This window comes from Carcharhinus amblyrhynchos, unplaced genomic scaffold, assembly GCF_965287045.1.
Source record: "Carcharhinus amblyrhynchos unplaced genomic scaffold, sCarAmb.v2.hapA chromosome_289, whole genome shotgun sequence".
Lineage (NCBI taxonomy): Eukaryota > Metazoa > Chordata > Chondrichthyes > Carcharhiniformes > Carcharhinidae > Carcharhinus > Carcharhinus amblyrhynchos.
The window spans coordinates 152,501-165,082 of record NW_027650029.1 but is presented as its reverse complement, the minus strand read 5'-3'; the positions used below and the strand labels follow the sequence as shown (position 1 = coordinate 165,082).

At 49.5% G+C, this 12,582-nt stretch overlaps 1 protein-coding gene across 1 annotated transcript; it reads right to left on the bottom strand.

Annotated features, from left to right (window-relative positions):
• Window positions 1-2,351: 2,351 nt before the first annotated feature.
• Window positions 2,352-9,915, bottom strand: LOC145339023 (guanylate-binding protein 7-like). Its single transcript, XM_080183449.1, has 4 exons — window positions 9,642-9,915; window positions 5,929-6,141; window positions 3,202-3,304; window positions 2,352-2,689 (listed from the first exon to the last, which is right to left on the bottom strand). Exons 1-4 carry the CDS (start codon window positions 9,840-9,842, stop codon window positions 2,352-2,354), a joined length of 855 nt encoding a protein of 284 aa, XP_080039575.1. The 5' UTR covers window positions 9,843-9,915.
• Between the last annotated feature and the right edge of the window lie 2,667 nt (window positions 9,916-12,582).

Genomic DNA, 12,582 nt, shown 5'->3' with positions numbered 1-12,582 from the left:
ACCGGCAACCACCGCTTCATTTTTTTTCCTCCCTTAAAATGGCGGCTGGTCCTGGCACAAACAAACCACACCCACATACACTGTGTGACAGTTAGAGGATGGGCCATCTTTCAGACGGGCAGCGCTGTTGTGGTTCCGTCTTTCCGCGGGAGGGGGCGGCGGCCTCTGCCTATGGATAAAAGGCGGAGCATGCGCACTGCCTGACTGTGGCTGCTGTCAGTGACGTCATGTCTGGGGGGTGGAGCTCCGGGTGGAGGCCGCATGCGCGCTGCGCTTTTGGGGATGGGGAAGACGACAGGCGGCCATCTTTGTTACAGTCAGGAGATTTGGCCGCGTTGTGAGGATTGGAGCAGTTGGAGCTGCCATGATTGATCCTCCCCAGTGTCCCAGATTGAACTTAGTTGGAATGAATGAAATTGAAGAATCTCAGTGAACCTAATTCCATTTAATTTAACAATTTAATTGAATTCAACTCAATTTAATTACATTTAATTCATTTATTAATGTCACCGTTGTTATTATACAGTCAAAAGTATTGTTTCTTGTGCACTATACAAAGCATACCATTCATAGAGTACAGAGGAGAGAAGGAAAAGGATTTGATTTATTATTGTCCCGTGTATTGGGATACAGTGAAAAGTATTGGTTCTTGCGTGCTGTACAGACAAAGCATACCGTTCATGGAGAAGGAAAGGAGAGGGTGCAGAATGTAGTGTTACAGTCACAGCGAGGGTGTAGAGAAAGATCAGCTTAATGTGAGGTAGGTCCATTCAAAAGTCTGACAGCAGCAGGGAAGAAGCTGTTCTTGAGTCGGTCAGTACGGGACCTCAGACTTTTGTACCTTTTTCCCGACGGAAGAAGGTGGAAGAGAGAATGTCCGGGGTGCGTTTGGGTGGGGGGGTCCTTAATTATACCGGCTGCTTTTCCCCCGAGGCAGCGGGAAGTGTAGACGGAGTCAATGGATGGGAGGCTGGTTTGTGTGATGGGATTGGGGCTACATTCACCACCCTTTTGTAGTTCCTTGCGGTCTTGGGCAGAGCAGGAGCCCAGACCGAGCTGTGATACATCCGGGAAAGGATGCTTTCTCTGGGGCATCTGTAAATGTTGGGGAGAGTCCGTAGCGGACATGCCAAATTTCCTTAGTCTTCTGAGAAAGTAGAGGCGTTGGTGGGGCTTTCTTAACTATACTGTCAGTGCGGAGTTGCCGGGGGGGAGGTGTTGAGCTTTGCGGGACCCCTCAGTTACCCCTTCCTCCCAAAGCCCCCATTACGTCCCCACCCTTTACATCCTCCCCCCACCATCACTGACTCTACCCAGCATTTAAACCCCTCCCACACCCCCACCCTCCCGATGATGACCCCCTTAACTAACAAATGTCTCCATGTGGAGAATGGCCCCAGTGTTTGCCCCTGTGGGTGGAATGAAGCAGCGAGGCACAATAAGGTGGATTCAAAGCTTTATTTCTAAATTTACAGCCACAGTGTACATGAACCGCCCTCACAAACCCTTCACAATTCTCTGCACCCTCCCCAAAGCCCAACTCTTCGAGATAATTGACACGGAGAATGATCCGCACTAGGCCGCAATGAAGCCTGGCCCTTTCCCGCTCTGCGTGTTGGGGGAGATTCACTCCCACACCGGGTGTGAGGTGGGGAACTAGGCCGCAATGAAGCCTGGCCCTTTCCTGCTCTGCGTGTTGGGGGAGATTCACTCCCACACTGGGTGTGAGGTGGGGAACTAGGCCGCAATGAAGCCTGGCCCTTTCCTGCTCTGCGTGTGTGAGCAGATTCACTCCTACACCGGGTTTGAGATGGGGAACTAGGCCACAATGAATCATGGCTCTTTCCTGCGGAGAGCGGATCCAGTCTGTTAAGACCTAGGCCAGAAACTCCAATACTGGATACAATCCTGTTCGCCGCTCACTCCCAGAAGGATGTGGAGGCCTTGGAGTGGGGAGAGGAAAGGATGTCGCCTGGAAGCTACGAGGAGGCTGGAGAAACTTGCTTTGGATGGCCTGATCGTGGCGTACGAGACGACGAGGGGCGTGGGTAAAAAAACGGTCAAGGGCACGGGGACAGAGGCCGAAGGCACGTGGGCGAAAGATATGCGAGGTGAGTTTTTTTATACAGAGGGAGCTTGGTGTGGGGGGAGGGAGGGGAGGTAGCGGAAGATAGTGACATCTAAGGGGACAAAAATACATGACTAGGATGGGAATGGAGACAGTCCCTGGAAGGGGAGGGAGATGGTCAATAAATGCTGTGTCCAGCATTGCCCCTGTCCCCCCGCCAATGAATAAAAGATTTGCGGGTTGAATTCCAGGATTTGAGGCAGGGGGCGGCCTTGAGAGTGAGTCATTTCTTCACCAGGAAGACCCAGATCAGGAAAGTCAGGATGACGTACTGCCAGAACGAGAGATTCTTGATCCTCATGTACTCTGTGCTCAAATTCATCCGGGCCGCCTCCAGCCTCGAGCTATCTTGCACGTGGCCCTCCTCGCGGTACCTGGCCACCTCCACCTCCCTGTGTCTGATGGCCTCTTCCTGTTCCCTCATTCTCAGTGCCTTCTCCATCTCAAACTTGGCCTCCAACTGAGTGAACAACTCTTTACGGCGGGCCTGCTCTGCGGCGTCTCTCTCCAACTCCTTGGCTCGGAACTCATTCCTGAGTTCAGTAATCCTCTCCGTCAACTCTGGAGCAGCAAGTCCAACACAAACACAACACACATCAACCTCCGCGGCACTGTGCATTTAAATAGCGCTTATTCCTCCCATGTTGTACCTCCCTATGATGGTGATAGTGTAGAGGGAGCTTTACTCTGTATCTAACCCCGTGCTGTACCTGTCCTGGGAGTGTTTGATGGGGGGACAGTGTAGAGGGAGCTTTACTCTGTATCTAACCCCGTGCTGTACCTGTCCTGGGAGTGTTTGATGGGGACAGTGTAGAGGGAGCTTTACTCTGTATCTAACCCCGTGCTGTACCTGTCCTGGGAATGTTTGATGGGGGGACAGTGTAGAGGGAGCTTTACTCTGTATCTAACCCCGTGCTGTACCTGTCCTGGGAGTGTTTGATGGGGGACAGTGTAGAGGGAGCTTTACTCTGTATCTAACCCCGTGCTGTACCTGTCCTGGGAGTGTTTGATGGGGGAACAGTGTACATCGCCCACCCCTAACACATTACCGGTGTCCACAATAATTTGCTCACCAGCTAACTGGGTTTCCTTCGCACTGGCAAAGCTTTCCATGGTCTGCAGGGACTGAGATTGCAGTTGCAACGATTCCAGGAATGAGGAAAGGACTTGACCAGGCTGTCAGGGAGAAAAGATTCAGTGACGACTTGTTGAAATTGCAGAGACAGGACCCTATCCCTCTATTCCCCATTCCCCGTTAAGCTTCCGAATAAAATACGTGTCTTCTGGAATGCTGTTCAAATAAATACAAGTAACACACCGAATAAAACAAGATCCTGTTGGAATGCTGTTCAAATAAATACAAGGAACACACTGAATTAATATGAGACTCCGCTGGAATGCTTTTCAAATAAATACAAGGAACACACCGAATGAAATAAGATCCTGCTGGAATGCTGTTCAAATAAATACAAGGAACACATTGAATAAAATAAGATTCTGCTGGAATGCTGTTCAAATAAATACAAGGAACACATTGAATAAAATAAGATCCTGCTGGAATGCTGTTCAAATAAATACAAGGGACACACTGAATAAAATAAGATTCTGCTGGAATGCTGTTCAAATAAATACAAGGAACACATTGAATATAATAAGATTTTGCTGGAACGCTGTTCAAATAAATACAAGTAACACACCGAATGAAATAAGATTCTGCTGGAATGCTGTTCAAATAAATACAAGGAACACACTGAATAAAATAAGATCCTGCTGGAATGCTGTTCAAATAAATACAAGGGACACACTGAATAAAATAAGATTCTGCTGGAATGCTGTTCAAATAAATACAAGGAACACATTGAATATAATAAGATTCTGCTGGAACGCTGTTCAAATAAATACAAGTAACACACCGAATGAAATAAGATTCTGCTGGAATGCTGTTCAAATAAATACAAGGAACACATTGAATAAAATAAGATCCTGCTGGAATGCTGTTCAAATAAATACAAGGAACACATTGAATAAAATAAGATCCTGCTGGAATGCTGTTCAAATAAATACAAGGAACACATTGAATAAAATAAGATTCTGCTGGAATGCTGTTCAAATAAATACAAGGGACACACTGAATAAAATAAGATCCTGCTGGAATGCTGTTCAGATAAATACAAAGAACATCCAGAATAAAATAAGATCCTGCTGGAATGCTGTTCAAATAAATACAAGGAACACATCGAATAAAATAAGATTCTGCTGGAATGCTGTTCGAATAATACAAGGAACACACTGAATTAATATAAGACTCCGCTGGAATGCTTTTCAAATAAATACAAGGAACACAGCGAATAAAATAAGACTCCGCTGGAATGCTGTTCGAATAAATACAAGGAACACTGAACAAAATAAGATCCTGCTGGAATGCTGTTCAAATAAATACAAGGAACACACTGAATATAATAAGATTCTGCTGGAATGTTGTCCTAACAAATGCAAGTAACACATTCTCCAAAGCCTCCATATCTTTCTCACCCCCCATTTGATGACACTGGCAAAATTACACCAACGTTATCTTTGGAAAATTGATTGGTCATCAAAAATATAAAAGCGAGGGTACAAAGGGAAAAACCAGGAGTTTTTTTTTGTAACTGCCATCTCTCAAACCTCGAAAGTCGGGGCGGGGGGGGGCAGCAAATGCCAGTGGCCAATAGTTGAGAGTTCTCAGCTCTTAAGCCTGCCAGCTTTACGTATGTCTGAAGAGAAGGTCACATCTAACCAGCAATAGGTACCAAATCAAAAAAAAACTTGACAGGGAAATTTCCTGAGAAACTCCAGAAAGTTCTGAAAGCTTTAGTTTTGTTTTGGAATTCACTAAATTCTATTATTACCCTCATTTGTTAATGAATGTTCCTTGTATTTATTAGAACAGCAATCCAGCAGGATCTTATTTTACTTAATGTGTTACTTGTATTCATCAGAACAGCACTCCAGCAGAATCTTACTATATTCGGTGTGTTCCTTGTATTTATTTGAACAGCATTCCAGCAGAATCTTATTTAATTTAATGTGTTCCTTGTATTTATTTGAACAGCATTCCAGCAGAATCTTATTTTATTCAATCTGTTCCTTGTATTTATTTGAACAGCATTCCAGCAGAATCTTATTTAATTTAATGTGTTCCTTGTATTTATTTGAACAGCATTCCAGCAGAATCTTATTTAATTTAATGTGTTCCTTGTATTTATTTGAACAGCATTCCAGCAGAATCTTATTTTATTCAATCTGTTCCTTGTATTTATTTGAACATCATTCCAGCAGAATCTTATTTTATTCAATCTGTTCCTTGTATTTATTTGAACAGCATTCCAGCAGAATCTTACTTAATTTAATGTGTTACTTGTATTTTTTTCAACAGCACTCCAGCAGAATCTTATTTAATTTAATGTGTTCCTTGTATTTATTTGAACAGCATTCCAGCAGAATCTTATTTAATTTAATGTGTTCCTTGTATTTATTTGAACAGCATTCCAGCAGAATCTGATTTAATTTAATGTGTCAGCTGTTCAGTTAAATTTCCCGGATCGTGAAATAAATAAATCATGAAAGTGTTCATTGCAAAGTGAGGGTCGGATATTTCTGTTAGCTACCCACTGAACCATTCTCAACGAGAGTTTACACCTTCCCAAACACTTTTAACAGCGAGGCGAGGTGGTCCTCTTGGGGGTTGCAGCTCTGCGTATTAATGATAAGCAGGTGTAAATAACTGACCCGGGAGAGAAACAGGGAACTGGAGCACCTACGTTAAATTCTCCAACACTCCTGGCGTTGTATTCTTTGATGCACATCTTTAGATCCTGTTGGAATTCCGCATGACCCCCGACTTTCATATAATGCTGAGAACTTAACTTCTCCTGAAGTGATCCCATGGTTTCCGAAATTAAGGCCTTGCATCGTCTTTCCGAGTCGCTTTCCATCTTGGAAACTTGCTCTCGATAGCGTGAGTCCAGCGCAGCCTGGGAAAAGACACAGCAGAAAAACCTGTACACAGACTGGTGTCTCTCAGTCCCCTCTCTCTCAGGGAGATATCTGTACACTGACTGGTGTCTCTCAGTCCCCTCTCTCTCTCTCAGGGAGATATCTGTACACAGACTGGTGTCTCTCAGTCCTCACTCTCTCTCTCAGGGAGATATCTGTACACTGACTGGTGTCTCTCAGTCCCCTCTCTCTCTCAGGGAAATATCTGTACACTGACTGGTGTCTCTCAGTCCCTTCTCTCTCTCTCTCAGGGAGATATCTGTACACTGACTGGTGTCTCTCAGTCCCCTCTCTCTCTCTCAGGGAGATATCTGTACACTGACTGGTGTCTCTCAGTCCCCTCTCTCTCTCTCTCAGGGAGATATCTGTACACTGACTGGTGTCTCTCAGTCCCCTCTCTCTCTCTCTCAGGGAGATATCTGTACACTGACTGGTGTCTCTCAGTCCCCTCTCTCTCTCTCAGGGAGATATCTGTACACTGACTGGTGTCTCTCAGTCCCCTCTCTCTCTCAGGGAGATATCTGTACACTGACTGGTGTCTCTCAGTCCCCTCTCTCTCTCTCTCAGGGAGATATCTGTACACTGACTGGTGTCTCTCAGTCCTCTCTCTCTCACTCTCAGGGAGATATCTGTACACAGACTGGTGTCTCTCAGTCCCCTCTCTCTCACTCTCAGGGAGATATCTGTACACTGACTGGTGTCTCTCAGTCCCCTCTCTCTCTCTCTCAGGGAGATATCTGTACACTGACTGGTGTCTCTCAGTCCCCTCTCTCTCAGGGAGATATCTGTACACTGACTGGTGTCTCTCAGTCCTCTCTCTCTCTCTCAGGGAGATATCTGTACACTGACTGGTGTCTCTCAGTCCCCTCTCTCTCAGGGAGATATCTGTACACTGACTGGTGTCTCTCAGTCCCCTCTCTCTCTCTCAGGGAGATATCTGTACACTGACTGGTGTCTCTCAGTCCCCTCTTTCTCTCTCTCAGGGAGATATCTGTACACTGACTGGTGTCTCTCAGTCCCCTCTCTCTCTCTCTCAGGGAGACATCTGTACACTGACTGGTGTCTCTCAGTCCCCTCTCTCTCAGGGAGATATCTGTACACTGACTGGTGTCTCTCAGTCCCCTCTCTCTCTCAGGGAGATATCTGTACACTGACTGGTGTCTCTCAGTCCCCTCTCTCTCTCTCTCTGGGAGATATCTGTACACTGACTGGTGTCTCTCAGTCCCCTCTCTCTCTCTCTCAGGGAGATATTTGTACACTGACTGGTGTCTCTCAGTCCTCTCTCTCTCTCTCAGGGAGATATCTGTACACTGACTGGTGTCTCTCAGTCCTCTCTCTCTCAGGGAGATATCTGTACACTGACTGGTGTCTCTCAGTCCTCTCTCTCTCTCTCAGGGAGATATCTGTACACTGACTGGTGTCTCTCAGTCCTCTCTCTCTCAGGGAGATATCTGTACACTGACTGGTGTCTCTCAGTCCTCTCTCTCTCTCTCTCAGGGAGATATCTGTACACTGACTGGTGTCTCTCAGTCCCCTCTCTCTCAGGGAGATATCTGTACACTGACTGGTGTCTCTCAGTCCCCTCTCTCTCTCTCTCTCACAGGGAGATATCTGTACACTGACTGGTGTCTTTCAGTCCCCCCTCACTCTCTCTGTCTCAGGGAGATATCTGTACACTGACTGGTGTCTCTCAGTCCCCTCTCTCTCTCTCAGGGAGATATCTGTACACTGACTGGTGTCTCTCAGTCCCCTCTCTCTCTCAGGGAGATATCTGTACACTGACTGGTGTCTCTCAGTCCCCTCTCTCTCTCTCTCTGGGAGATATCTGTACACTGACTGGTGTCTCTCAGTCCCCTCTCTCTCTCTCTCAGGGAGATATTTGTACACTGACTGGTGTCTCTCAGTCCTCTCTCTCTCTCTCAGGGAGATATCTGTACACTGACTGGTGTCTCTCAGTCCTCTCTCTCTCAGGGAGATATCTGTACACTGACTGGTGTCTCTCAGTCCTCTCTCTCTCTCTCAGGGAGATATCTGTACAGTGACTGGTGTCTCTCAGTCCTCTCTCTCTCAGGGAGATATCTGTACACTGACTGGTGTCTCTCAGTCCTCTCTCTCTCTCTCTCTCAGGGAGATATCTGTACACTGACTGGTGTCTCTCAGTCCTCTCTCTCTCTCAGGGAGATATCTGTACACTGACTGCTGACTCTCAGTCCCCTCTCTCTCTCTCAGGGAGATATCTGTACACTGACTGGTGACTCTCAGTCCCCTCTCTCTCTCTCAGGGGGATATCTGTACACTGACTGTTGTCTCTCAGTCCCCCCTCTCTCTCTCAGGGAGATATCTGTACACTGACTGGTGTCTCTCAGTCCCCTCTCTCTCTCTCTCAGGGAGATATCTGTACACTGACTGGTGTCTCTCAGTCCCCTCTCTCTCTCTCAGGGAGATATCTGTACACTGACTGGTGTCTCTCAGTCCCCTCTCTCTCTCTCTCAGGGAGATATCTGTACACTGACTGGTGTCTCTCAGTCCCCTCTCTCTCTCTCAGGGAGATATCTGTACACTGACTGGTGTCTCTCAGTCCCCTCTCTCTCTCAGGGAGATATCTGTACACTGACTGGTGTCTCTCAGTCCCCTCTCTCTCAGGGAGATATCTGTACACTGACTGGTGTCTCTCAGTCCCCTCTCTCTCTCTCTCAGGGAGATATCTGTACACTGACTGGTGTCTCTCAGTCCCCTCTCTCTCTCTCTCTCAGGGAGATATCTGTACACTGACTGGTGTCTCTCAGTCCTCTCTCTCTCTCAGGGAGATATCTGTACACTGACTGCTGACTCTCAGTCCCCTCTCTCTCTCTCAGGGAGATATCTGTACACTGACTGGTGACTCTCAGTCCCCTCTCTCTCTCTCAGGGGGATATCTGTACACTGACTGTTGTCTCTCAGTCCCCCCTCTCTCTCTCAGGGAGATATCTGTACACTGACTGGTGTCTCTCAGTCCCCTCTCTCTCTCTCTCAGGGAGATATCTGTACACTGACTGGTGTCTCTCAGTCCCCTCTCTCTCTCTCAGGGAGATATCTGTACACTGACTGGTGTCTCTCAGTCCCCTCTCTCTCTCTCTCAGGGAGATGTCTGTACACTGACTGGTGTCTCTCAGTCCCCTCTCTCTCTCTCAGGGAGATATCTGTACACTGACTGGTGTCTCTCAGTCCCCTCTCTCTCTCAGGGAGATATCTGTACACTGACTGGTGTCTCTCAGTCCCCTCTCTCTCTCAGGGAGATATCTGTACACTGACTGGTGTCTCTCAGTCCCCTCTCTCTCTCAGGGAGATATCTGTACACTGACTGGTGTCTCTCAGTCCCCTCTCTCTCTCAGGGAGATATCTGTACACTGACTGGTGTCTCTCAGTCCCCTCTCTCTCTCTCAGCAGGTTATCTATATCCGCCCCGTGACCCATCTCGAGTTGTCCATCGCGATATTACCTCGAGTTTCCCGAGATGTTTGCCCGATTTGTCCATCAGAGAATGTCTCATGAAGGTTTGAAGAGCTTCCTTGTGATTGTGCTGGTACAAACGAGCGAGACTGACAAGATTTTGGGACGGTTCGGCAGACTGTGCCGCGGCCAAATCGTCGTAGCGTTCCAAAGCTTTGGAAACCGCTGTCTCGTTTTCCAATTCTGCCATCCGGGCGACACTGCTCTCCACACACGGAATATCCTTCCTCACAAAGTCACGGACATAGCCCTCCAGTAATCCACACAACACTGCAGCCAGAGAGACACCCATCAGTGATCCCAATCCCATTCCCATTCACTCCCACTGTACACAATCCCAATCCCCCTCCCGTTCACTCCCACTGTACACAATCCCAATCCCCCTTCCCGTTCACTCCCACTGTACACAATCCCAATCCCCTTCCCGTTCACTCCCACTGTACACAATCCCAATCCCCTTCCCGTTCACTCCCACTGTACACAATCCCGATCCCATTCCCATTCACTCCCACTCTACACAATCCCAATCCCCTTCCCGTTCACTCCCACTGTACACAATCCCGATCCCCTTCCCGTTCACTCCCACTGTGCACAATCCCAATCCCCTTCCCGTTCACTCCCACTGTACACAATCCCGATCCCCTTCCCGTTCACTCCCACTGTACACAATCCCAATCCCCTTCCCGTTCACTCCCACTGTACACAATCCCAACGCCCTTCCCGTTCACTCCCACTGTACACAATCCCGACCCCCTTCCCGTTCACTCCCACTGTACACAATCCCGATCCCCTTCCCGTTCACTCCCACTGTACACAATCCCGACCCCCTTCCCGTTCACTCCCACTGTACACAATCCCAATCCCCTTCCCGTTCACTCCCACTGTACACAATCCCAACCCCCTTCCCGTTCACTCCCACTGTACACAATCCCGACCCCCTTCCCGTTCACTCCACTGTACACAATCCCGATCCCCTTCCCGTTCACTCCCACTGTGCACAATCCCAATCCCCTTCCCGTTCACTCCCACTGTACACAATCCCGATCCCCTTCCCGTTCACTCCCACTGTGCACAATCCCAATCCCCTTCCCGTTCACTCCCACTGTACACAATCCCGATCCCCTTCCCGTTCACTCCCACTGTACACAATCCCAATCCCCTTCCCGTTCACTCCCACTGTACACAATCCCAACGCCCTTCCCGTTCACTCCCACTGTACACAATCCCGATCCCCTTCCCGTTCACTCCCACTGTACACAATCCCGATCCCCTTCCCGTTCACTCCCACTGTACACAATCCCAATCCCCCTTCCCGTTCACTCCCACTGTACACAATCCCGATCCCCTTCCCGTTCACTCCCACTGTACGCAATCCCGATCCCCTTCCCGTTCACTCCCACTGTACACAATCCCAATCCCCTTCCCGTTCACTCCCACTGTACACAATCCCAATCCCCTTCCCGTTCACTCCCACTGTACACAATCCCAATCCCCTTCCCGTTCACTCCCACTGTACACAATCCCAATCCCCTTCCCGTTCACTCCCACTGTACACAATCCCAATCCCCTTCCCGTTCACTCCCACTGTACACAATCCCAATCCCAAACCCCTTCCCGTTCACTCCCACTGTACACAATCCCAATCCCCTTCCCGTTCACTCCCACTGTACACAATCCCAATCCCAAACCCCTTCCCGTTCACTCCCCCTGTACACAATCCCAATCCCCTTCCCGTTCACTCCCACTGTACACAATCCCAATCCCCTTCCCGTTCACTCCCACTGTACACAATCCCAATCCCCTTCCCGTTCACTCCCACTGTACACAATCCCAATCCCCCTTCCCGTTCACTCCCACTGTACACAATCCCAATCCCCTTCCCGTTCACTCCCACTGTACACAATCCCAATCCCCCTTCCCGTTCACTCCCACTGTACACAATCCCGATGGATCCTGTGCCCCTGGAGTTGATGAACTCACTCGTTCCAGTGACGTGGTGTCCGCCCAGGACTCTCTTCACCTTCCCCTCGGTGTAAACGTACTCCGAGAATCTCCCAAACTCTTCCACAAAATCCTCGTCCACCTCGGCGTCGGACAGTTCCTGGAGGCGCTTGAGTTTCCTTCTCGCGGCCGGACACCCAAAGGCAAAGCAGCGGCGGGAAGGGAAGTATTCCCGCAGGCACTTCCGGAGAGAGTTGTAGTCTTGTGTCTTCTCTGTCGCCTCTGTGTTGGGATCCGTTTCGATTACAACATCACAACTTGCTCCAGTCCCTCTCCATATCACTCCTCTCTCTGCCTGTCTCCTCCTCTCTCTGCCTGTCCCCTCCTCTCTCTGCCTGTCCCCTCCTCTCTCTGCCTGTCCCCTCCTCTCTCTGCCTGTCCCTCCTCTCTCTGCCTGTCCCCTCCTCTCTCTGCCTGTCCCCTCCTCTCTCTGCCTGTCCCCTCCTCTCTCTGCCTGTCCCTCCTCTCCCTGCCTGTCCCCTCCTCTCTCTGCCTGTCCCCTCCTCTCCCTGCCTGTCCCCTCCTCTCTCTGCCTGTCCCCTCCTCTCTCTGCCTGTCCCCTCCTCTCTCTGCCTGTCCCCTCCTCTCTCTGCCTGCCCCCTCCTCTCTCTGCCTGTCCCCTCCTCTCTCTGCCTGTCCCCTCCTCTCTCTGCCTGTCCCCTCCTCTCTCTGCCTGTCCCCTCCTGTCTCTGCCTTTCCCCTCCTCTCTCTGCCTGTCCCCTCCTCTCTCTGCCTGTCCCCTCCTCTCTCTGCCTGCCCCCTCCTCTCTCTGCCTGCCCCCTCCTCTCTCTGCCTGCCCCCTCCTCTCTCTGCCTGTCCCCTCCTCTCTCTGCCTGTCCCCTCCTCTCTCTGCCTGTCCCCTCCTCTCCCTGCCTGTCCCCTCCTCTCCCTGCCTGCCCCCTCCTCTCTCTGCCTGTCCCTTCCTCTCC